Here is a 27349-nt window from a genome sequence, read left to right as displayed (position 1 = left end):
ATATTGCCTCCCCTTCTTGTTTTATTTTACTTCATTTTTAATTTTACTCATTCTGTCTTATTTTCTCTAAGACCTTTGGCTATTCTGCCGAAGTCTGGCACACTGCTTGGCTGTTGTTAATATTCCTTCCATGTTTACTTGAATGAGAATGATAAAAAAATACAACGGAACAACAAAAGGAGAATGACTCACAGCTACTGGAATATCTTTAAAGCTTTCTGCCATCCCTTTGTGCCTGGTTTATTATAACTTTTCCAGTGCATGATATTCTTTATAGAGGCCAGTTAGAAAAAAGTATATTTTGGACAATCCCCACCCACATCATAGAAGTCTCGTAAAATAATTTGAGTTACTTTAAACACTGATCTATTCAGATATGTAGTTATGTTCTTTTAGCCACAACCATTTCTCAGAACTAAATTTTACAATGAATATTTCTTTGCAAAGGTGAGATGACAGTGACATTGGGTTTATCAGTATATAACATTTGTACTTGTCCGTTTGCCTGCCAGGATATGAAACAGGCTTAAGCATCCTGTCATTTTATTCACCTACAAGTTCCAGTACAACCTGTCATCTTTGTGCTGCCAGGGCATGCTGGGATATGTGCTTAACCAACATATCCATAGCCTATGATATGGGTTTGCAAATCCTCTTTGCTTATGTTCAAAAAAAATATACAATGTATATTTTTCTTTTTTAATCTCAAAAAGCTAAAAGCACTGATCTTATATCTTTGAAGCTAGAAAGGCATTTCTTGCTTAAAAAGTTAAATTCCTGAAAAATAAAGTCAACTAAAATGAAAATGGAAGAGAAAATGTACTAGGAGGCTTAAAACCACTTAAGATCAATCAGTAATGACAGACATATATTTAATCATTTAAAACTGTGTGATTGATGGCAGTTACAGATTCATTAGCGATTCCTAGGTGATGTATTTTTCATGTGCTGGAAGATTTTATTTATTTTATTATTTCCTTTTAGAAAAAAAGTTTAAAGGGACACTAAAGTCAACTCTGAAATGTTCAGTAGTAAAATGCGTTGTTCGGTGTTAATCTGACATTCTACAGCACCTCTGGTAAAAAGTAAAGTATTTATTCCCACTCCACAGCAGATAGCTAAAACCCCTCCCACATTTTATAGAACAGTGTTATATGACATCTGATACAGGTCAAAAAGCTGAGACTGCAATTGTTTGAGCTGTTGTGACATCACTGGCCCTGCCTCTATGTATGAATCCACCAATCCAAAAAGTTCAATGTAAGTGTGCTCAGCTTTCATTCACTCCCTGTCTGCTGTGTTAGATAAGCCCCTCCCTCCTAACATGGTACAGAGGAGAGGAATAGAGCAAGGTGGACAAGTATTAACACCATAGTTGCCAACCTTTAACTATTGGCCTCCGGGAGTCTCATTGTAGAGGTGGGCGGGGTTCAGAAAATCGCAACATTTTGACCCTGCCCCCTGTGACGTAATGACGCAAACGCATCATGGAGGCTTCAAATCTGGCCACTTCACTAGGAAGTGGGCAGATGCGGGAGAATTGTCAGCTCTCCCGGGAGTCCGGAAGAGTTGGCAAGTATGATTAACACTGTAGTTATTTCATGCAAATTATCCAGCTCTGTAATACAGACTATTTGTTATAGTTTAATGTAAAACAGTGGCTTTATTTGCTCATTAAGAGTCTCATACAAACATGCAGGTTCCACAAACTGAATCAGAAAACACGGCCCTCCAAAAACCATCCTACCAACTTTTTTACACACCAGGCCATGCAGCCCATCTGTCTTGACCATGCTTCTGTTTTATTCTGTGCCGTTCTATGAAGTACCATGATTTTTCTCAGCATATGGGTGCTGTGCAGAGAGCTAATAGGACATACCTCAAAATCTTACACACACAATGCCAACTATTGCCAAACCATAAGAGCGGAATCCACATTAACCACGATATATAATGCACACACATAGCATCATCATCATCATTACCATTTATTTATATACATGTATATGTGGGTGTATATTATACAACAATAAAAGAACAATTAATGCTTATTACAAATATTGAATAAAATCAAAGTATTTTCCTTGACAGATGCTTTGCAGGTTGTTCAGTATGTTTATAATGTGCACTATTCTCACAAACTGCGTGTTCATGGCTATGTCAGACCTTGGAACATGGGGCAAATATGTCGAGTAAGTATCCTTAATTTTATATCTACATTTTGCAATGAATTGTACTACTATATAACACATATGTATCGTACAGTTATTAATATACTATATAAAGATACCCATATTATTTCACATACTGATCAAAAAGCATTGTGTACGTTGAATTTCAGTGAACATTTATAAAAGTGAAATATGTTTCATTTTCATTGGCAGACACAGTTTCAGTATGGTTAATAAGTACAGAAGACAAATAATTGAATTAAATGTACTGTAACAGTATATACAAATATTTTCTAGTAATTGGCTGTGATGTTATCTATCTATCTATCTATCTATCTATCGTAAACACAGACTACGACCTCACATTCAGTGGTTCTGTCAATTATTGTATTTAATGTTAACACTGAATCTACCTATGAATACTAGGACTTAGCCTTCATTACCTTCCATTTCACTAATGAGTGTTATGTACAGCTGACCTACGTGCATTCTGTAAATCCTGCTTAATATAGTTCAGCTGAATACCAGTCTTCAAATGCCAGTAATGAACCAGGTTTAAACTACTGAATATTATTCTTGTAATTAATTAGTGAACCTGTCAATTTGCTCAATACAGCTGTAATTAGGTCCTAAACGGCACTAACCTTTACCTGGTTCTGAGTGTATATAAATGGAGATTAAACAGTTTGTCGCTGGAAAATTACTGCAGTTTCTGATTGGCTGAAAGAGCTCTTTAGACTGCACAGTTGTAGCCAGTGGGATTAATGCATCCTGTCAAACCCCTAATATCATGGTGCAAATAATGTTAATAGGGAAGAATTATGTTTTGTAATGAAAATTTAAGAAATGCCCTAGGGGTATATTTGCTAAACTGCGGGTTTGAAAAAGTGGAAATATTGCCTATAGCAACCAATCAGATTCTAGCTGTCATTTTGTAGAATTACTAAATAAATGATAACTAGAATCTGATTGGTTGCTATAGGCAACATCTCCACTTTTTCAAACCCGCAATTTAGTAAATATACCTCCTGGTCTCTAAGTAGAGATTTCAGTGCAAAATATATAAATGGGTCATTTTGGCAGTTTCAATACCGATGTTCATAACCTATTATTCAGTCCATAACACAAAATGAGTCAGCTTATGGTCCCATCACTGTGAAATAGCCTGTTCTGTTTGATTTGTACAACATTTTGTAACAATTCCTCTCATCTCTATTTGGCAGTATACAATTGTTTTGCATTAAGAGAATCCTGACAGAGAACCTCCTTCTAGTCTGTTTATGGCATTTGGCAGTTGTTGAAGAATTACTTTAACCTTTCTAAACTCCTACTAATGATGTCTGTAATTATATCTTGTTCTTAACTTGTAAATATGTATTTTGTCTTTCAATTCATGTTTTTATTTACATTGCTGTCTATATTTTAATAAACTGCTTTGCCAGGGCTTTCTTATCTTGTGAGACACGCTAGGCACGTAAGTAAACCCAAGACTCCACCATGCCCTCTCATGAAGTTTGCCAAACTCACCGGTTATGCTGCATCTCAATTACACCATGGGCTTCATTGTGTCATTCAGAGCGAAGGGCATTATTCTTGGCCTGGTTGTCTCTCCATATGTTCTGGTGAGCCATTGTAGGGCATCGGGTGTGGCATTGCATATACGCAGGTCTTTTGCTAATATCATCTGAAAATCATGTTCTAGTCTTGTTCTAAGGGATATTATGATGCCCGCTGTTTCCTGCTTGTCCCCTGTCTAGATTACTGTTTTAAAGGTGTGTTTGACTAGGGTAAGAACACCTCTATGTTAACACTCTTATCCTTTGCATGTCCAGATGTGCGTAGAACATGGGTGGGCGTAGAACAACCTGCAGCTAATCAGATCACCAGAATGTTCATGGGACAGACTATATCAGGAGATGAGTGTGAATGATTTTGTGATGAAGAGTGACATGTCCACTTGTGTGATTGTGTAAGTGAGGACAGGGCTACATGTGACTGATTCAGTGTCATGTGAGGAGGGGAATGGAGGCAATCAGAAAGCCAATGACTGTGAGATAAATAGTGGAAGGAGCAGGGTCCCCAAAGGCACAGTAGTGATGTGAACCCTGTGTCTAACTGATATGGAAAAATTTGGGTGTGAAACAAAATTCATATAACATGATTAGTACAAGAGGCCAATTATTTTTGATGATACCAGAGATATTTGAGCCACCCAATATAAAGTGTTAGTGATATACCAAATGAAGATGGGCAGAAATGGGAACATAGGGCCTGATTCATTAAGGATCTTAACTTGAGAAACTTCTTATTTCAGTCTCCTGTACAAAACCATATTACAATGCAAGGGGTGCAAATTAGTATTCTGTTTTGCACATAAGTTAATTACTGACTGTTTTTTCATGTAGCACAGAAATATCAACTTTAAATTTCAGTGTACAAATAAGCTATCAAGTATGTGTGTGCTACATGAAAAAACAGTCAGTATTTAACTTATGTGCAAAACAGAATACTAATTTGCACCCCTTGCATTGTAACATGGTTTTGTCCAGGAGACTGAAATAAGAAGTTTCTCAAGTTAAGATCCTTAATGAATCAGACTCATAATCATTAAAAGCTGGAAGTAAAAAGAGTGATCCTTTACCCGTAATATGCAGATCAAAAGTTTATTTTAGGAATCAAATAATACAGCATGTACATTTTTGAGATATGATGTTGGCTGTGGAAATATTTGTTTCTTTCCCAAATATAGAGTATTGCTATCATTATCAGGACTGGAATCTATGGAAAGAAATATATTTATCTTCTTTTTGTCCATAAATGTAAACAGAAGATTCAAAAGCAATCAACAAAGCAATACGTTGGCTTGTTTTACCGGTTGTAACAAAGGCTTGCTTCGTATCGACAATATGATAATCACCAGCATCTGCTGCTTTGAAATGCAATGGCTTATCTCGTCATTGTCAACAGAGAGAAAGGAAAAGGCCCCAGGTTACTCGGCACATGAAATATCTCCTGTCTGCAGCATCAAAATCACTGCCACATTTGTCTAATAGCCCCTTGCAGTAATAATAGATGCAATTGTAATAGTCAGAGTTTGTCATGGCCAATGGGGTCCTATAACTGCTTGAAACTAGAACCACTGTACACATGTCATAGACTTGGTTACTGAGGATGATGGGAGTTGTAGTTTAACAGATGAAGTGTCTATGAGCTAGAACGTATATGGACTCTTGACTCTTTGTAAGAGATCTAGTTTAGCTATGATGTTGTTTCAAAGTTTGTGAAGCTTTACTCAGTGTCTGATATGCAAATACTCCTTTGTGAATAACAAATTACCATAACGCAACACTATGGAATCAGTATTACTGTAGATCAGTACAGAAATGATTCATGAACATTCCAGCATGTAACTGACTCTGTCATTTTATTGTCAACTGAAAACGATCATACCTCTCATTCTCTCAAGGAACAGAAAGGTGTTCATTAGCCCCCACTGTGTGATTATACATATGTAACACTCCTAGATGGTTAAAAGACTCTTTCAAAAGCTTCTGTAAGAAAAATTCCATTGTGTCTGTGGATAAATAAATGGTTTTCTGAACTGCCACTGTAACAAAGATATATGATATGAGTAGATATAATTATGGAGTAGATTTAGCAAACCTTCTAAAAAGGAAAGTGGGAGTGTTGCCTGTAGCAACCAATCGCATTCTAGCTATCATTTATCTAGTACATTCTAGAACAGTGATAGCTGGAATCTGATTGGTTGCTATGGGCAACACCTCCACTTTTTATTTTTAGAAGGCTTGATAGATCTACCCCTATTTGTATGACACTGTAAGTAAAATGACTGTGTGGTAATTATTACTATACATTAGGTAACATTAAGAATGGCTATGGGGCCAATTTATGTAGCCATTAAGTTCAATGGGAATCTTGCACAATTTGTTTCTGCTCACATTTGCCGCAATTACGGTGCGGAAAACTTTGGTCAATATTGCTCTGTGCCATAAATATCCCGCGGAGACACAATGAGCAAGGTTCCTATGGGACCTCGCTGCTAATTGAATCTCGCCCAATGTGTGGCTCTGTATAGGTATTTTATGTGTGGCTCAATGTGGGAATGATTCTATATATGTGTTGTTGTATGACTACTACTATTTGTGTGTTACTGTATGGTTACTGCCATAGGGCAGATTCACAAAGTTGTAAACAAAAAGGAATAGTGTTTTATGTACCATAATTGTGGTAAATGTGCACAGAAACACATTGTGTGAGATTCCTGTGGAAACAACTAATTGAATCAGACCCTATGTGTGTTACTATATTGCTAATACTATACACTGATCAGCCATGACATTAAAATAACCTGATATTGTGATCGGATTGAGATCTAAGGAATTTGGAGGCCAAGTCAACAGCTTGAACTCTTTGTCATGCTCCTTAAACCATCTTGATCAATTTTTGCAGTGTGGCAGGGTGCATTATCCTGCTGAAAGAGGCTACTGCCATCATGGAATACCGTTGCCATGAAGGGGTGTACTTGGTCTGCAAGAATGTTTAGGTAGGTGGTACGTGTCAAAGTAACATCCACATCAATGCCAGGACCCAAGGTTTCCCAGCAGAACATTGCCTCCGCTGGTTTGCCTTTTTCCCATAGTGCATCCTGGTGTCACCTCTTCCCCAGGTTAACGTTGCACGTGCACCCAGCCGCCCACATGATGTAAAAGAAACCGTGATTCATCAGACTAGGCCCCCTTCTTCCATTGCTCCATGGTCCAGTTCTGGTGCTCACGTGCCCCTTGTAGGTGCTGTTGACGGTGGACATGGGTCAGCATGGGCACTCTGTGGCTACGCAGCCCTATACACAACAAGCTGCGATGCACCTCATATGCAGCATTAACTTTTTCAGCATTATGGGCTACACTCGCTCTTCTGTAGGATTGGAGCAAATGGGCTAGGCTTCACTCCCCACATGCATCAATGAGCCTTGAGCGCCCATGACCCTGTCACTGGTTCACAGTTTGTTCTCCCTTGGACCAGCCCACAAGTCCTGCTTTTTTGGAGATGCTCTGACCCAGTCATCTAGCCATCACAGCTTGGCCCTTTTCAAAGTCGCTCAGATCCTTACTCTTTCCAATTTTTCCTGCTTCAAACACATCAACTTTAAGAACTGACTGTTCAATTGCTCCCTAATATATCCCACCCATTGACAGTTGCTGTTGCAATGAGATAATCAATGTTATTCACTTCACTTGTCAGTGGTTTTATTGTTGTAGATGATCGGTGTATATGTTTCACTGTTTGGCTAATACTATATATGTTTATCAATGTATAGCTACTACTATATGTGTGACACTGTATGACAACTACGGTATGTGTGCTACTGTATTGCCACTACAGTTTGTCTGTCGGTGTATGCCTAATACTCTGTGTGTCGCTGCTGGCTGATACTTTGGCTTCTGTTTATGAAGCTGCAATGAGCTAGTAATATGGAGAAAACAACTGAATGGCTATCACAGTTCCTCTCCGTATACATCAAGGGGTTAAAGCAGGAGAAATCAAAGATCAAAGTAACCAATTTTACGCTGGTTATTGCAGTCCACATAGACCTCCATGGGACTGCGATATGACCACATTTAACAAGCCTTAAAAAACTATGGCCATCTCAAGATGAGGTGAGCTTACCTTTTTAATGGGGTCCATCGCAGCTGGAGAAACTGCTGGGGATCCGAGGACCAGCCCCATCGCTATGAACATGCGTGACCTTAGCAGCGCATGCACAATAGCCACAGAGGGTCACTTCCTCCTTTCGCCAGCAGCGTTTTTTTGTTATATGCAGTGATGCAAAATTATAGATACTGCCGGCTACTAGTCACCAATGGTAAATAGACCACTATTTGTGTGTGTGTTGCTGTATGGCTGATACCACATGTGTGTGTTGCTGTATGGCTGATACCACATGTGTGTGTGTTGCTGTATGGCTTATACCATATGCGTGTGTTGCTGTATGGCTGATACTGTGTGTGCAGGGTCGGACTGGCTCGCCGGGGGACCGGGCTATCCCCCGTTAGGCCCCGACCCTGATCCCTCCCATATTCGTTGGTTAGGGGAGCGGAAAACTTGAAAAAAATAAAATAATAATCGCGTGACCGCAGAACTCGACTCCTCTCTGCTCCGTTCTCACTGAATGTCGGGCGTGACGTTATCACGCTCGACGTTCAGTGAGGAGCGCCGCAGAGAGGAGTCGGGAAGAAGAGAGAAGACAGAAGAAGAGAAGAAAGAAGCCGATAGAAAAGGTAAGTGAAGGAACGGTAATGTGGGTGTGATGGCACAGCGGGCTTGTGGCAATGTAATGTGTGTGTTGTAGGTGGTGGCTAAATAATGGGTGTTATTTTGTTTGTAGGGTGAAGGTGGTGCAATTTAATTTTATAGTGGGGACTATTAATTTAAGATGGGGTGGTTTGGGGGCTATTAATTGAATGTGGGGCTGAGTTTGAGGAGCATGAGGTCTATTTATATGTAAATGCAATTAATTTATTGCAGGGGCTGTCTGGAGGGAGGGAAATAGGTTTACTAAATGGGAATATTATTACTTTAATGTTGGGGCTAGAGGAAGGCCTAAGAATTAATTGGCGGCCCTATTGATTTAACACCGGGGCTAGTTGTAATTTTCTAAATGTACCCATTATTTTTTCCAAACAGGGCCCCCAGCATTCCAGGATCCAGACAAGCCACAACTAAAGAAACCAGCAGCCACAGGTAGTAAAAGTGACAAGAACAGGTAGGACAGTCTGTCAAATGTTCTGAGTCTAGTGCAGGCTTGGCTAACCTGTGGCACTCCAGGTGTTGTGAAGCTACATGTCCCAGCATACTCTTCCAGCAATAGGATGCTATATATTGGCAAAGCATGCTGGGGCTTGTAGTTTCACAACACCTAGAGTGCCACAGGTTAGCGAAGCCTGGTCTAGTGGGACAATCCTGATTTTTGATGACTGTTCTGCCCAATCTAAGGGGCAGGTCAAGACTGTGTACTCTTTATATATATATACACACTGCATTCTATATATACTACACCATGGTGCTAGCGGTCCTTCATGGGCTGACCACTCCCACTCTAATATCTGGTCTCGCCTCTATGATTGGCTACACCCCCTAGCGTTGCCGTCCCCCGGTGGGCCCTTCATGCCCCAGTCCGACACTGTGTGTGTGACACCATCTATGTTACAATGTATGGAAATACATATTCTGATTTACTGTATTTAAATGAGTACACATGTAATATGGAAATACTGAATGTGTGGCACTGTATGGTTTACATGTGACTAGGGTTTCTGAAAAAAATTAGTGTGGGTAAATGTGGAAGTGTGTATGCACTTACGTCCAGCAGTGTAGGCAGGTATCTGTACAGTGTGCAGAGTCACAATCTTTTCAGCAGATGGTTATAAGAAATGAAGATCACAGTTCTGAAGGTAAATTGTGTAGGTGTGTACACATTAAACTGCACCATCATTGGGACTTTCAGTCCTTGGTAAAATCGTTACAGAAAAATCATAAGAAGTAAAATGCAATAGTGTGTACCCGGCTTAACTTGACTAGATAGATAAAAGCTAATTGCTGATTGGTTGCAGTGATTAAATCATACTTGCCTAGTGTCCTGGAATTTTCGGGAGGTTCTCGGATTTCAGGGAGTCCCCCCAGACTCCCGAAAGAGTCGGCATCCTCCCGTTATGTGGTGGAGACGGGGCTTAATGATGCAATATGCGTCTTCAGGCCGTCACCCTTTCTATGCAGTGCCGTGAATTTCACGCCCCCCTCGTGCACTTGTTAGACAACCTTTTAAAAGTGGGCAAGTATGGGTTAAATGTAATGTGAATAACATCAACAGCACCTACGTGATGAATAAAAAGCATCAATACATATAGTACATTCAAGTTAATGTAGCTTATTCTGTGTGGATAAAGAGGACAAAGGGACGTTTAGTAGTAATCAGGATGTAAAATATGGTATGTAAGTGTATGCTTATATTTAACACCACTTTTCTAAGCACCATCTTTGCAGTTACATTAGGCGTAGGCACCTGGTATTAGCACACATGGCTGGATTCAGTTCAATGTAAATTACAGGTGGGGGTGCAGACACAGGACTGCAGGAAAGCTTTTAAATGCGATCTATCTAATCCAGCAGCACTGTACAAATATCTGCCACCCACACACTGCTCTGATTAATTTTACATCTAGATGTATCAAATCATGGGGAAAATCTGTGGTACGCAAAACCTCTTTAATTCCTATATTTCAGAGATTCTTATAGTTACATTATAGTAAATACGTACTGAAAAGTCATTCTGAGAATAGTGCCTAATGCTAATTCCAAGTAGACGTGCACAATACAATTTAATGACTAATTGGATATTGGCTAAAACATATTAGTTATTATATTATTATTCTTCCTTTCTATTACAAATTGGCAGAATATACTTCATAATGGCAAGTCAAATACTAAGGGTTTTGCAACGTAGCTGACAGAAGTGATGACTCATATGTTGGTATCTAGTTGTACTCTTGGCACTGAAAAGGTTAAATATTGACCCGCCATTCATGTCTGGACACATATACAGCAGGAACTCTTAGAAAAATCAATTTTAAATATGCTGTGGAAAATCTGCTGGGCTACAAGATGCAGCACAGAACATAGATGTCTAGTCACAGCATTAGAACTATTTTATTTAAATCAGTCTCATCTTTGATAACCTTCTGTTTCAAATGACCATAGGTGAGTAACTGCCTAGCCATATTACATGAACATTTTCTGTATTCCTCATGTACAGGGTTTAGTTGTACAGTAGTAATACTGAATGCAATTAAAGTGGACCCACATAGAGTAAAGGCAGCCTTTTTTCGGGTCCTGAACATGAAAATCATGAAGTTCGCTGTGAACTGATAGGCTGAATAATGTTTCAGCCCACAAAATGTTCACCTCCACTGTGCCATTTTCCAAACTACTCTGTAAATATTGATTTTCCTCATGGGTTTGTCGATAATTTCCTGTCTGCATAATTTTCCATTGAATATGACATACGGAAATGGAAAAAAATTAGGCTATTTTTAGGATTGCATAGGATATTTCCATTTGCAGTTATACTCAACTAAATTCAACTCAAAGTTGTTCCACTACAGGTCTCACAATTCAACAACATTAATGTTGCGGCTTCAGTTATAGTAACAAATGACTTCCTGGTTTCACACTACAAACCGAATTATATGTAAACAGTCTAAAACTGTCAGACACAGAATTCCCAGAATAATCCTCTAGAACCTCACAAGTCATCTTTTTCACTTTTAGCAGCCACCTTTCCCTTTAAGTTGGATGTGCTTACTGCTGCTCATTTGTTTCCTGGGCTTGTGCAGATGATAGTAGAGGCTTATTCTGAGATCGGTATAGTAGGAAACACAAAGACCAAAACAAATGTATACAGTCATGGCCAAAAGTTTTGAGAATAACACAAATATTATTTTTCACACAGTCTACTGTCTCAGTTTTTATGATGGCAATTTGCATATACTCCAGAATGTCATGAAGAGTGATCAAATGAATTGCAATTAATTTCAAAGTCCCGTTTTGCCATGACAATGAACTTTATCCCAAAAACAACATTTCCACTGCATTTTAGCCCTGCCACAAAAGAACTAGCTGACATCTGGTCAGTGATTCTCTCGTTAGAGGTGAGAGTGTTGATGAGGACAAGGCTGGAGATCACTCTGTCATGCTGATTGAGCTAGAATAACAGACTGGAAGCTTTAAAGGGAGGGTGGTGCATGAAATAATTGTTCTTCCTCTGTTAACTATGGTTAACTGCAAGGAAACACGTGAAGTCATAATTGCTTTGCACAAAAAGGGCTTCACAGGCAAGGATATTGCTGCTAGTAAGATTTAGTAACTTCAAGGAGAGAGGTTCAATAGTTGTGAAGAATACTTAAGGACGCCCAAGAATGTCCAGCAAGCTCCAAGACATCTCCTAAAGTTCATTCAGCTGCGGGATCAGGGCACCACCAGTGCAGACCTTGCTCAGGAATGGCAGCAGGCAGCTGTGAGTGCATCTGCACACACAATGAGGCGAAGAATTTTGGAGAATGGCCAGCAATGAAGCCACTTCTCTCCGGGGAAAAACATCAGGGACTGACTGATATTCTGCAAAAGGCACAGGGATTGGACTGCTGAGGACTGAGGTAAAGTCATTTTCTCTGATGAATCCCCTTTCAGATTGTTTGGTGCATCTGGAAAAATGCTTGTCTGGGGAAAGAAAGGTGGCCGCTACCATCAGTCCTGTGTCATGCCAACAGTAAGTCATTCTGAGACCATTCATGTGTGGGGTTGCTTCTCAGCCAAGGGAGTGGGCTCACTCACAATTTTGCCTAAGAACACAGCCATGAATAAAGAATGGTACCAAAACATCCTCCAAGAGCAACGTCTCCCAACCATCCAAAAACAGTTTGGTGACAAACAATGCCTTTTCCAGCATGAAGGAGCACCTTGCCATAAGGCAAAATAGCTAAGTGGCTTGGGGATCAAAACATCAAAATTTTGGGTCCATGTCCAGGAATCTCCGCAGACCTTAATCCCATTGAGAACTTGTGATCAATCCTCAAGAGGCGGGTGGACAAACAAAAACCCACAAATTCTGACAAACTCCAAGCATTATTACACAAGAATTTGCGGCCATCAGTCAGTATGTGGCCCAGAAGTTGATTGACAGCATGCCAGGGCGAATTGCAGAGGTCTTCAAAAAGAAGGGTCAAGACTGCAATTATTGACTCTTTGCATAAACTTAATGTAATTGTCATTAAAAGCCTTTGATACTTATGAAATGATTGTAATTTTACTTCAGTATACCATAGCAACAACTGACAAAAAGGTCTAAAAACACTGAAGCAGCAAACTTTGTGAAAACCAATTCTTGTGTCATTCTCAAAACTTTTGGCCATGACTGTACATCCAAAGGCAAAATATACACAGAAGACTGCACACACAGTTGAAATGCATGTACTCACATTGGCCAGGATTAGGCAAAACAAGGTCTGTGAAGAGGTCAGGATAGTCTGCAAACAGGAGAATGTTAAGCGTCCAGTCGGAGGTCAGGAGGGCAGCAATCAAAAGAGTAATCAGGTCAGTGCAGGCGGCAGACTCATAACAATCGGAAACACAGATGATATAGTGGCCACCAGGCCCAGAGGTGAAGGGGAATCTGGAAATGTCAGGGGAGTCACTTTCTTCTCTTCCAAAATTGAGGCCATCAGACTGAACATCTCCTCCTCCCCTTCTTAAGCCACCCTCATCACTTTACCTCCCCCCATCAACCAACTCTGGTGCTCCTTCAGCCCTACAACCGGTGAAGAAGTTCGCTCCCTTATTCTTTCCTCTCCACCCTCTACCTGCCCTCTCGATCCCATCCCCTCCCACCTCCTTCGCTCTCTCTCTCCAATGGCCTGCTCTTACCTAGCACACCTTTTCAACCTATCACTCTCCTCTGGTGTAGTACACTACTCTTTTAAACACACTCTTATCTCTCCTATCCTCAAAAAACCCAATCTTGACCCCACCTCTCTTGCTAATTATCGCCCTATCTCTCTTCTCCCCTATGCCTCCAAATTACTTGAGCGGATTGTCTGCAGCTGCCTAACCAGGCCCCTTATGGACAATTCCCTCCTTGACCCACTCCAATCTGGCTACCGCCCCCTCCATTCTACCGAAACTGCCCTGGCCAAGGTTACAAATGATCTCCTATCAGCCAAATCCAAGGGTCACTTCTCCGTACTCATCCTCCTTGACCTCTCTACAGCCTTTGACACCGTGGACTACCCCCTCCTGCTGCAAACTCTTCTTTCTCTTGGCCTCTCTGGTTCTGTGTCACTCACCGGACTGTGAGTGCCATTTCTCCTGTGTTCAGGAACCGTGGCCGTCCGTCATCCTGAGGGTCTGCGCATGTGCAGCCCTTATTAAACCTTCAGTACCTGTTGCTTTTAATTGATTGGATGATCAGGCAACCCTCCCTATTTAAACCACCTGTGATCATTACCTGGTTGCCTGATCTTGGAGTCTCATTCCCCGTGAGCCTCTGAAGGTGTTCCTGTGTTTCCTCGTGTATTCAGCTCCAGCTGATTCCTGTTTACTGCGATTGTGGTTTCCAGACCACTTCAACTCTCCTGTGTTCATCGTGCCTGCACTCAGCTGATTCCTATCTGCTACTACTACCGGACTCCAGTCCGCCTCAACTCTCCTGTGTTCAGCGTGTCTGCTCTCCGCTGCCTCCGTTACTAATGCAGGGTTTCAGACCGTCTCAACTCTCCTGTGTTCATCGTGTCAGCTCTCCACTGATTCCTATCTGCTACTGCTGCCGGGTTCCAGACCGTCTCTACTCTCCTGTGTTCAGCGTGTCTCCTCTCCGCTGCTTTCGCTACTACTACCGGATTCCAGACCACCTCTACTCTCCCGTGTTCAGCGTGTCTTCTCTCCGCTGCCTCCGCTCTACTACTGCCGGATACCAGACAGCCTCAACTCCCCCGTGTTCATCATGTTTCCAGTTTTACTTACTACTGCTTCCTGAGTGTTGCTCCGTTGATACTGGTTACCTGCCGTGCGCTGCACCAACCTGATTACCGCTTCCATTCTCCAGTGGTCTCTCCTCCTGCCGGCGTTCAGCCGTTCAGGTATCCCTGCACGTGTCTCTGACAGCCTGCTCTCCTGAACCGCGGTATGCATACTTTCCATTGACTTTGCTTTTGTATTGCATATCCATCTGGACTGTGTTGTGTTCATCTCCGGAGTCTACTATCCACTGAAGCTATTGTTACCATTGACTTTGTTTCCTATTACCTGGATCGCTATAGTGACTTTTTATACTTCAAGCAGCGCTTGTCAGTTATTATTGTATTGTGGATATCATCGTGGGATCAAGTTCTGTGTGCCCCGTGTATCCTTTGCATTACATTCATCTCCTCGTGCCCCTCCTCACTTATATATAGCAGTGGTACAACTTGCTGACGCAGACCACTGACTCCTGTTTCCCTGTGACACCAGTTTCAAGTATCCTCTCACATAAGCAGTGGTACAACTTGCTATACGCAGACCACTGACTTCCCCGTTACCTACTTGCATCTGGAATCCATTCCTTCACTATAGACAGCGGTACAACTTGCTATACGCAGACCGCTGAGTCTCACTGCCTCCTCGCTACTCCTGGACATTCCTCCTCACTACAGCAGTGGTACAACTTGCTATACGCAGACCACTGACTCTCCTCACGTTTCCTTGTCCATCTGGTTCCTCGTGTACATATATCTACTCATTACCAGTTGCTGCTAGTCATAGACTTTCCTTGAGCATTCTCTCACCATCTGCTGATTCTCCTGTTCCGTTGTCACCCTGCTACCAGAGAACCATAGTACCAGCTATATTACTCTGGTAAGTCCATCATCTGGTGATATCCTGGGCAAAGACTCCTAGTGCCCGTGACATTCTGTCCATGCCTGGTTCACCTCATACCTCGCTAATCACTCCTTCTCTGTATCCACGTCTAGTTCTTCCTCCTCCCCCTACCCTCTCCTCGTAGGAGTCCCGCAGGGCTCTGTTCTTGGCCCTCTACTCTTTTCACTCTACACTTCCTCCCTTGGTGCTCTCATCTCCTCCTTCGGTCTTCAGTATCACCTTTATGCTGACGACATTCAACTCTATATCTCCTCTCCTGATCTTTCCTCCACCCTCCTCGCTCAGGTATCCGACTGCCTCTCCGCCATCTCCTCCTGGATGTCCGAGCGCTTTCTCAAAATCAATATCTCTAAAACTGAACTCATTGTCTTTCCTCCGCCCAGACACCCATCCCACGATGACCTCTCTATTGTCGTCAACAACACCACCATCTCCTCTGTCACCCAACTTCGCTGCCTGGGTGTCACCCTCGACTCCTCTCTCTCTTTTGCCCCCCACATTCATTCCCTTGCCCAAGCCTGTCGCTTCCAACTACGCAACATCACCCGCATCCGTCCTTTTCTCTCTCAGGATGCCACCAAAACTATCATCCATGCACTCATCATCTCCCGCCTTTATTATTGTAACCTCTTCCTCACTGGCCTCCCCACTCCCATCTCTCCCCCCTCCGCTCTATACTCAATGCGGCCACAAGACTCATCTTCCTCTCACGCCGCTCCTCCTCTGCCTCCCCTTACTCTGGCTCCCCTTCCCCTACAGAATCCTTTTCAAACTCCTCACCACCACTTAGAAGGCTCTCTCCAACTCTACTGCCCCTTATATCTCTAACCTCCTCTCCATTCTCACTCCTGCCCGCTCCCTGCACTCGGCCAACGACCGCCGCCTCTCCTCCACCCTTATCACCTCTTCCCACTCCAGAATCCAAGACTTTTCCCGTGCTGCCCCCTTCTCTGGAACGACCTCCCTTGTTCCATCCGTCTCTCTCCTACTCTGTGCTCCTTCAAACGTGTACTCAAAACTCACCTCTTCCTCAAAGCCTACCAACTATCTACTTAACCCCCATATCCTCCCTTTGCTCGTCCTCCCTTCTCTCCTCTTCCGCTCCGTTTTTACTGCATATGACTAGCCGGAGATTTTGAAGTATTGATACTTTTTGTTCATTGTTCTGTATGGTTTCACTCTGTATAGTCTACTGTTAGTACTGTGTGCGGCGCTGTGGATACCTTGTGGTGCCTAACAAATAAATGATAATAATAATAATGTTGGGTTACCCCCCTCAAGACCGTACTTTCCCTGAGGCCCCCGATATTCTCTTAATAGAAGAGAGTGAGATGTCTTCTGAGTGGCTTATGTGCATGTGTTCAGAAAAGGAACCCTGTTCTTCTCTATTGAAATCAGAGCAGGGGATCTGAGAGGTGAGAACTGCATCACCAGGGCCCATAACTCCTGCCTGGTTATGCACTTTTCCATCCCTGGCAGGCAGCAATCCAAGGAATCAGAACCAGGCAGATGTCAGGGTAACCAGAAGGCTGAAATCAAGCAGGCAATATAGAGAGATACACGGACAGGCAGTGGGGTATAAAGTGCCTGCACTAAAAAGGAGAAGGCAGCAAATCAGGACTCCCCATAGGAGCAAAGCGCGACTACCTATCCAGTTGTTCTGAGGCATTCATTGCAACTGAACTGTAGACAAAAGAGGAACTAACTCATGATGGATCCATTGCTCCTAACAGCAGTGCATGAAAGAAAGGAATTACAAACAGCAGTGATAAATACATGTTACCGGTGTGTCATTGTGGTGGTGGTTGCTATTACAACTGTTAATTTCATTTTTTAAAGATGTCATTCATTGAGATCTATAATTGAACAAACCCCAGATGAGAAAAAAATAATGTGCTATAAATGGATGTGAAAACTTAAGGTGAACTGAGAATTATTGTTTAATGAAAATAAGTAGCGGATAAAGGCTGAATGGAGTTCTCTATAGTATAGAGACCGATGAGTGTAAGTGTTAATAATAGAAATGAAGACATTAAAAATGTCCCAATAAACACACAGTAAATGATTCATTTGAAACCATTGTACCATGAAGTGGCATAAAACAGGCATGCTCATCTCAGTGCTGTGTGCTATGTGTCCCTGGTGAGAGCTGACAGGTATGACTTGTGTAATCCATGCTGCATAGCAAGAGAACAGACTTCACCAAGATGCATCAAAGTTTCATCTCCCAATGTAGGTTATGCTCATTAATGAATTGATTTCCAGGATGTGGTGCCCTTGCTTGATCTAATTATTGCTAGTCCATACGGAGATGCTGTATTGAAGCTTCCATTATATTTGCATACTCATGTGCGCACCGTTGTCTACCTAACAGACAGACACTATTAATATTGTTCAGCATGTGCATGATTAACAGTGCTAATAATCTGCATGGAGGATCAGTAAATGAAAACTGTTCAATAAAAACAAATAGTGCTGGTGTGTTGTACCATGACACAATATACAGCAAAACTCCTTACAATTATATTCCTGATTTGCTTTATATTATTACTACACTGGTACAAGTAGATTCACGCCTGCCTATATCCTATCCAGTGGAGGTAACCAAAATAGAAATATGTTGAAATGGTTGGTATAGAGAAAATGTAAACAGCATACCGCACATGTGGAACGTGTGCAGCATTGCGAAAGATAATATCCTTACCATACTTTTCACTGGCTGAGAAAGAGGTGAGATAGTTAGGAACTGTGATGCCAAACACAGACTCCAAGAATGAGCCTCTAAAACCAGACTAGTCGTGGACTTCGCCTATTGCAGCCCCTTTCTCTAAGAGATGGACTGGTACTTGTTTGCCAAGAGGGTATTGGCACAGAAAAATCGGGAGACACTAGCGCAATGACGGGAATGACAACCGATGGGAGAAGAAAGAAAGAAGAAGGACATATAGGGTCTGATTCGTTTAGGCACACAAAATGAACGTATTGTGTGTGTTTTTAAAAATGCACGTAAATCGGGCTTACGCAGGTCCGTATTTGACAAGGAGCGGATCTACAGTTATGTCTGTTGATGAATCATCATCATTATCACAATTTATTTATATAGCGGCACTAATTCCGCAGCGCTGTACAGAGAACTCATTCACATCAGTCCCTGCCCCATTGGAGCTTACAGTCTAAATTCCCTAATATAGACACACACAGACACACAGAGAGGGAGAGACTAGGGTCAATTTTGATAGCAGCCAATTAACCTAACAGTATGTTTTTGGAGTGTGGGAGGAAACCGGAGCACCCGGAGGAAACCCACGCAAACACAGGGAGAACATACAAACTCCACACAGATAAGGCCATGTTCGGGAATTGAACTCATGACCCCAGTGCTGTGAGGCAGAAGTGCTAACCACTAGGCCACTGTGCTGCCCATGAATTCAGGTCTAGGTCCATTCTCCTCTAACAGACAATACACTGCAGGACATGTCCAATACACATGTAGTATATACTGTAAAGTCAGAAAGAAAAAGAGAAAAAAAAAGTTAATTAATGTCGCCTGTTAATAATATGTTCATTAATGACAAAACATTAAAAAATATTTTTTTTTTCTTCTGTCAATAAAATACATTTATTAGGAATTTATGGATGCTTACTGTACATAAAATGCATTTTTACAGTTGCTCCGGTTTGCAAACACATGTCCTAGCATGCTTACACAACCATCATCGCTATCACTATGCACTTACATCTGACCTGTAGCTGGTGCAAGTGATACGACTGAAAAACACATACCTTAGAGATGTCCAATGCTTCTGTTCAAACTTGGCACGCCCTTACTGTACGTTTACTACATGCCCAGTCCCCTCCCTGTTTCACCCATGAAATCATAGGCTGTAGTAAGGGTCCTTTGTGCACAAAGATGAATTGGTAGTTGCTGCGTTCATTGGTGTATGGTTCATTTCTGGGCATGCGTAGAGCGATTTTAGACAAAATTTATCGGGCATTTATGTTCCTTAATGAATCAGGCCCATAGTGAGAGCACATAAAAAATAATGCACAGACGGGGAAAGTTAGTGTTGGACATCTGAGTAATAGCAGGCAGCGAGCAAGAATGGTCAGCTTCAAGCAGTGTTCACGGCAGGTGGCAATCCAAGGAATGGTCAGGATTCTCAGAAGGAAAGACATCACTAGGATAGGATGGCAGCTGACGGAAAACAATCAGACTTTGGTGCAAGAAGCCTCTTTCAAAAATTCCCTGTACAAGCTACATCCAGGGCTACTTTAAAACAGTACTGGGCACAGGGCAAGGATCACACGGATGTATAAGTATCAGTCTATGTGACATTAGAGTTACTCTATGTTAAAAATCAGGATTATTTTAGCGAATGAGTTGGGTTTACAGATCGGCATGAATATTTGATAGGCTTAACTTAAAGACTTGAGGGTTATATAAGATCTAAGGCTATTAACTTGGAGTAACTTGTTTGAATGAGACGGCTCCACTTTGACAAAATGTTTTTCTGTCCTCCCTAGACCACCAGGGGGTTAACATAAAAGCTTGTTCAGAGCTTCCAATGGAAATATTTTTTACTGGGAAGTATATTGGTGTCTCCAGTGTCCTAGTGGGCCCTGGTCAAACTCTACTTCTGCCAATTTATTAAAACTGCCCTGGCTACATTGGATTTAATTGTATACTCGCCAACATTTGTACTTTACCCTTCAAGAACAATGATTATATTTTCTTTGTATATTTGCCTTTAAGATTAAATTATTGTACTGGATCTCAAATCAGACTCTGGTGCATCCCTGTAAATACAATACCAGAGGGCAGCCGTGTTGTAGGTGTTCACTGAAATTCCAAGGTAAAAATGATTGAATCAGCCTTTTCTTACACCCTCTAACCAGGTATACTTTCACTGGCATTTATACTTTTGAATCATTGATAAAAATTCTGGCAAGAGGATTCTGTTTGAAAGAATTCACCTTCCTGCGAGACCCATGGAACTGGTTGGACTTCAGTGTTATTGTCATGGCGTGAGTATAATCCTCATTAAATTTGTATGTTGTGATGGTTGACTTTCTTTCACTTTGAATAATTTAAAACAGATAGCTATATTTATATGGTACAGGCATATAGCATAAGATATTAGTGAATTAATAATGGTTATTGAGCAGGTTCATTTTAAGAACATCCTAAAGATGTATGTCTATCACTTAACTTTTGGGTGTCATTTAAATGCATCTGAAATTATGCATTTCCTTGGCTTCTGAATTTCCCCTTTGACTCTGGACTGGGCCACGGTTTGACCTAGATATGCTCAATCCATCCGTGGATCTTCCCTAAAACATACCTCACAACCTTCCTGATTGAAAAATTGGGACAGACCACACCCCTGATCTGTTCATACCACACCACGCTTGGTCATGTCACTCCCATTTCCCAATAGGCTGCGCACCTTTTTCGTAGACCCGACCCTTTTGACTCTGGGGGGAAGTTTATCAAGCTGCAGGTTTGAAAAGTGGAGATGTTGCTTATAGCAACCAATCAGATTCTAGTTATCATTTAGTTACCACATTCTACAAAATGATAGTTTGAATCTGATTGGTTGCTATAGGCAACATCTCTGCTTTTCAAACCCGCCGTAAACTCGCAGATTGATACATTTACTCCTGGGACTGTTGGGTTGTTGGGAGGTATAATGCAAAGAAAACAGCAACTGTAACTCATGCACATGCTCTGCATGCTTTAATTATAATGATTATTGATATATGTAGAATTTTGTACAAAAATTCAGGTTTTAATCCATTTGTTATTAAGTGGGTAGATAGTCAGTGTTACCATAGGAGAAGGAGCAATGCCCCTATGCTTACCTCAGTGCTTAGTGCATTGTGTGGTAAACTGAGCATGATTTGGAAGCAGGCATTAACACCCATATTTTAGTCTTAATTGTCAGCGAAATATGCAAGAATAGTCAATTTAAGCGTTGGTAAAACAAGTCTGCAAATTAATTTTAAATTGGCTTTCTGCTTTTGTTTAACCAGAATTTGAAATAGTGCTGTCTGCTACTTAATAACATTGTATGCAATGCAGCAAGCATTGATTAAGGGCAATTTACTGTAATACTGATACACAGTTTACAAAATGTTTAATTCATCAGTTGAACGAATCAGTAGAAATAGTAGATTTTTCAGTGCTTGTTTTTCATCCTGGATAATTGCAATGTTTATTCCTAATTTATTGTTAGAGTCAGTATTTGTGATGATATTTGATCAATTTAGTTCTATTTTTTTATCATCTTCCACCTCTTGAGAATAGCATTGCGGACTTCCTCAGCCATGTATGTAGATACGAGCTGTACAATAGAGACTGGTCAATCGCTGTTATTGAAGAAACGTATCTCAAAACACTTTAGTGATAGACTGTTCTCTCCTTCCCTCCTTTGCTTATTGGTGCCAACCCTGTTTGTAGCCATGTATATCAGCGTTACAGATGTGCATTGAAAAAGATTACGTTTCGCCCTACTATAGTGCCACATTTGCAATACTGCAACAATTTTACAAATGTTTATATGTATTAGTTTGTGGCAGGATAAATAGATGTGCAAAAAAGGCTCACCATGTTGTTCAGTTACAATAAAAAAGCATTTCTTATATAAAATATGCCCAAAATGTATATATTGTATGTATTATTTAATACAGCCCATATCTGTATGTTGTATTTCAATCTGGTAGAATGAGTTATGGGAGCTCATTGAACACAGAGCCGATTTAACACATTTACACAGACGAAAATTCTCTTGTACCTTTACATTCAATTATAATTGCATTGTGAATCCATAGAAATCAGTCTAAACATAAATAGTCACTTCAGATTGCATACTTTAACCCATGCATGGCATATGCATGGGTTGTTCAGGAGAATCAGCTCAGCTCTATTGTACACAGGGCCGGATTAACCATAGGGCTAACTGGGCTACAGCCCAGGGGCCTATGGCATCCAGGGGGCCCTTGAAAGTGCTCAGCAGCAGTATTGATTGGTCGGGGGCGGGGGCGGCCCCCGGCGCGATCAGTGCTGCTGAGCACTTTCACTCCAGTACTTCTCCGGCGCGCTGTATTCTCCTTACTGAGGAGATCTCGTGAGTCTCACGAGATCTCCTCAGTAAAGAGTGTACAGCTCGCCGGAGAAGGAGATAAGTGCCGGGGGAGGGGTGGCTCGGATCTCAGGAGGGGGGGCACGGGGGGCCCTCACGGGGGAATGGAGGCCCCCTTAGCCCAGGGGCCTCCATTCCCTTAATCCGGCCCTGATTGTACAAGGTGACATTACATTGGTAATGCACAACTACCAGGTGTTTTAGTACAGATTAATGTTCCTGTAATATTGGGAGGATTTATAGTAATAAAATGGAGGCTGACATTGAACACGTGTGGCTAATGACAACATGAAATGAGTTTTTGAAGTAGCTATATTGCTGTATGGGGAAATATAATGACTATATGGGTTAATTAATAACAGTGAGTGACTAGAACAGCAACCAATCATCTAATTGTCTTTGTCAGTCTAGTTTAGGGGTAACAAAAGCACATGTAAGATTGTATGCTATGGATTACTGTATAATTAGGGGTGAATGTACCTCTTAGGAGCCTACAGGCTCAGGTCAAATTGTGGAAAGAACACTGTCTCTTAATTGCCCTAAGACACAGGCAAAGGTCATAACTATAGGGGCAGATTCAATTGTAAAAAAAATATCTCTGCGTAGTGTCCCAGGAAGGCCGTGAGATACTACGCAGCATTTTTTTTTTTTTTAGCGAAATATCCGCTCATTTTTGCTCACCCCCAATGAGAGGTGAGCAAAAGTGAACGTTACTTTTTACTGTATAAACAGTACAAATGTGCTGCCATGATGTTCCTCGAAACATCACGGCTAATTGAATCTGCCCCATGGAGCTGACAATATGGTAGGTCAAGCAATCTACTATTTGATCAAGATAGTAGGATTTACCATTACCTCATACAATGTAAAATGTCGTTAAATAGCCAAATACAGAAATTCTGGAATACCGAATTAAAAAAAATAATGATATAGCCACAAGTTATAAACTCACACCCGTAAGTGGTGATAGATTTCATTTATCTCTCAGTTGGGTAACTACTTAAAATGACAAGTCTTATTGACATAGTGATATGACAGGGCTTGGAAAATTGTGTTTGAGGGATTCACAGCCTGTATGAACAAAATGGCAAGTAAACATAATTCCCAAAATTGTGTGCAGTCGTTATACATACTATAAGCAGCTTTACATGTAAACACATACATTTCTATTTCATTTATTTCTAATACCAGACATCAGAGCTCAGTTCACCTTGTACAATAATTTATCAGTATAGTCCAGTGTTAAAATGGCTAAATAATGGCAAACCACTCTGTCCATATCTCTGTTATTTTGTTAAACTTGTTTTATGGCTGGGTGACATTGGTATCTCAATGTCTCAGTGTTCATACAGTAGATTCCTCCATTCATCGATTCCAAATAACTATGGTTTGATTCTACAGGTTTGTAACAGAGTTTGTAAAAAACCTAGGCAATGTTTCAGCCCTGCGAACTTTCAGAGTACTGAGAGCTCTGAAAACTATATCGGTAATCCCAGGTAAGAGCGCCTCACCTCTCAGTTCTCAGCTATTGCAAGCGCTTCAGTCTGTGCCCTGTTTTTCCTTATTTTGCTGTTGTTGTTGGATGGTGTTTTGCTATTGTCTGTGTGTGACTTTCCCTTATTACAGATATGCCACTGAGTTTATCGACCTGGGCAATGTGTCAGCTTTAAGAACGTTCAGAGTACTTCGAGCATTGAAAACAATCTCAGTCATTCCAGGTGAGGATCGGGTTAAACACTAAGGCTGCTTGTGAAAGCCCACATACCATTCCTATTAACCAAACTGATGTATCACTGACAGTGTGTGACACTGCAATGCTTCAGGAATGGTTCTATGTCGAGAATGCAACTTGTCTGCAGAATAAACATTTTAGACATTTTCTTATTGATGAAGCTACAGAAATTCCAGGATACAATAATAATAGACTTTATTTAACATAGAACTCTTCCCTAACAAGGCAGCCATGTTACCCACAAAGTTGCCCATGTCTTTCCCCTCTCTGCTCTTGGCATTTCACAATCCGTTGTATTTGGTGATCATGTCCGTGTGTATGACATCATTTTTAAGCAGCAGAAATACTATCCATTAGAAAACATTTATTAAACAACATCTCATTTATTTATCTTAATACAAAATGTCCAAGTGATAATAAGGTGGAAACCAAGCACTTTGCAACCCTGGTGAACTGTCGGACATAAGTTTAGCAGGTCCCAAAGAAGTCTGGTCCTGCAGGTTGCATATAACAGAGCCCTGCCACATGTAGCATAACCCCACAGCGCTATCGTCAGTGTAGCAATAGCTTAAATAGACCACATAGAATCTCTGGTAAATTTGTTAACATTGTATTAGTAAGTGCTTTATTTCCAGCATAAGACAGCTGAAAAAAAAAATGATTTCTAAGTCATCATTATCAATTGGGAGATAGGGATTAAGCAAAAGCTAGGTTAAGTTATTTTTAAATTGTTCTGACACTAGTGTTTAGCGAGTCTATAATAAAAATGAAAGACTCCATGCTAATAAATGACTGTGAGACAGGAAAGTCCCTATGTAATTTCATACAACATAAAACAAATACGCCTCTGCATTGAATACAAATTGAGCACAGTGTAGGTCTATGGAAACAGCAGAGTTTCCCTTCTATTATCCTCAGTTTGACAGCAAAATTGATTTTGGATGCTGTTGCAGTCCCCAGAGTAGGAATGTTTTCACACAGAAGGAAAAAAAGAAAGAACTCTGTCCCTGTATATTTATAGCTTTGATCCTTTCAACCTGCAGTTAGAAAGTACTTACATGCACCTAATAATTGCTATTCACTAATTTTATAATTAGCTGCTTGTAGGTTTGGAAAAAAAAAAAAGATGATTGTATTCTGAATCTGCTCCGTTTCCAGCTCTGCTGGGCCCATTATGTCAAGACTAAAGCACATTCTGAGGACAAGTCTCGTTCAGCCTTAGTGCTTAACATTTCTGACCTGCATGGAAAGGTGATAGGTTTGCATGATACACTGTGTAGCATCCTTACACAGACATTGGCAATCATATGTCAGACACATATGGTCATTTATTCAAAGTACACATTGTGTTATTAAGAAGATTGAACATTCTATAAGGTTGTTAAGGTGTGCATGTAGCAGTTTTTTTAATGCAAGAAACAATTCATGTGAGCCAAATGGAGTTTATGGACCTCATTTAGAGTTGGACGCAAAGCCCGTGTAAGAAGTGTAGGAGTGGGAGGGTGCCGCAACTTGGTAGGGTATTACGAGTTGCAAGCAACCCCAGTTGCGTCCCACTCGTAATACCCTATGGAGCTGCAAGCAGTTCCTGCAGCTAGCTAACCGCTGGCGCCACCTAATTCCTGCCGCACAGCTTTAGCCCTGTTTTGATATGTGTTGCATCTGCGCCTGACTGCGACTAGGATTTACTTACATGGTCACACCTTCATAATTCCACGTTTCTCCCATTCTCTCGCAGTGAGTCGCAAGCTGTCGCAAGTGTTAATTGCGTCCAAGATGCAGGCGGATTTGGAGCTTTCTGCACATGCGTGGTAGTGTTTTTTGGTTAGATGCGTCTAAATCGGACTTTGCGTCCGACTCTAAATGAGGTCCTATATGTACATTTTATATGTATGTATTTACAAGTGTGTTTGATCTGTATTTTGCCAACATGCATCCATGACAAAACAGGAAGTTGTTATCTTGTTCAAGGCAAACACAGGCTAATTGCATCATTTTAATGCCAGTAGGTACATAGTCTTGACAAGGTTTGACTTAATTAATTATGGTGTGGTGTCACCTAATAAAAATACATTTCAGTGAGAAAATCACCATTATTAGTGGAACAGAAGAATTCAGGTGAAAATGACTGCAGGTAGAATGTGACTCAACGTACGTACTTATCCAAAAGTGATCCTGAAGAGTGATTGAGAACTTGATACGTCTGTTATATTTCAAATTGCTCAAAAAGTACATTTGTTGCTGTGTACCAAATATCTGCAGTATATAGAGATGTGCACACTTTTAGCAGTGCTTTTGGAGCTGATTGTCGTAAAACTTGTCTTAGCTTACCCAGCAACACATCACTAATTTGCTTCATACTATATGTAGATCATCATCATCATCATCATCATCATCATCATTTATTTATATAGCGCCACTAATTCCGCAGCGCTGTACAAAGAACTCATTCACATCAGTCCCTGCCCCATTGGAGCTTACAGTCTAAATTCCCTAATATAGACACACACTCACCCACAATTTTGTGTGGGTCTCCAGCAGGGCTGCTATCACAAAGAAAAAAGATAGTTTGGGTGACAGAGAAAGTTTCATTCTGTTAGGTACACTACTCGTCCAACAGGAAAAAAATCCAAGCAATGTCCATGGATTCAAAATCTGTTAATTAGATTTTACCTAACAGAATGAAAGAGAACGTCCTGGACAGCGGGTTTAAAAGTAACCGCCAGACTCCGATGTGTTAAACCCGCTGTCCAGGACGTTCCCTTTATTTGTCTCTCCACTCCAGGCGCAGAACCTTGTGCCATAATAATACTTTGTCC

The 27349-nt window shown here is 41.1% G+C and overlaps 1 protein-coding gene across 1 annotated transcript in view; it reads left to right on the top strand.

The window, feature by feature from the left end:
• Positions 1 to 27349, top strand: part of LOC142158305 (sodium channel protein type 5 subunit alpha-like) — a 289400-nt gene that overhangs the window by 80814 nt on the left and 181237 nt on the right. Inside the window, exons 4-6 of the mRNA XM_075212169.1 lie at positions 2103 to 2192; positions 20553 to 20681; positions 24425 to 24516. Of these exons, the coding sequence (XP_075068270.1) occupies positions 2103 to 2192; positions 20553 to 20681; positions 24425 to 24516 (311 nt within the window). The remainder of the gene's footprint in view (positions 1 to 2102; positions 2193 to 20552; positions 20682 to 24424; positions 24517 to 27349) is intronic.

Source organism: Mixophyes fleayi, chromosome 5 (genome assembly GCF_038048845.1).
Source record: "Mixophyes fleayi isolate aMixFle1 chromosome 5, aMixFle1.hap1, whole genome shotgun sequence".
Taxonomy (NCBI): domain Eukaryota; kingdom Metazoa; phylum Chordata; class Amphibia; order Anura; family Limnodynastidae; genus Mixophyes; species Mixophyes fleayi.
Note: the sequence above shows the minus strand (reverse complement) of the source record. Positions and strands in the feature narration are given on the sequence as shown.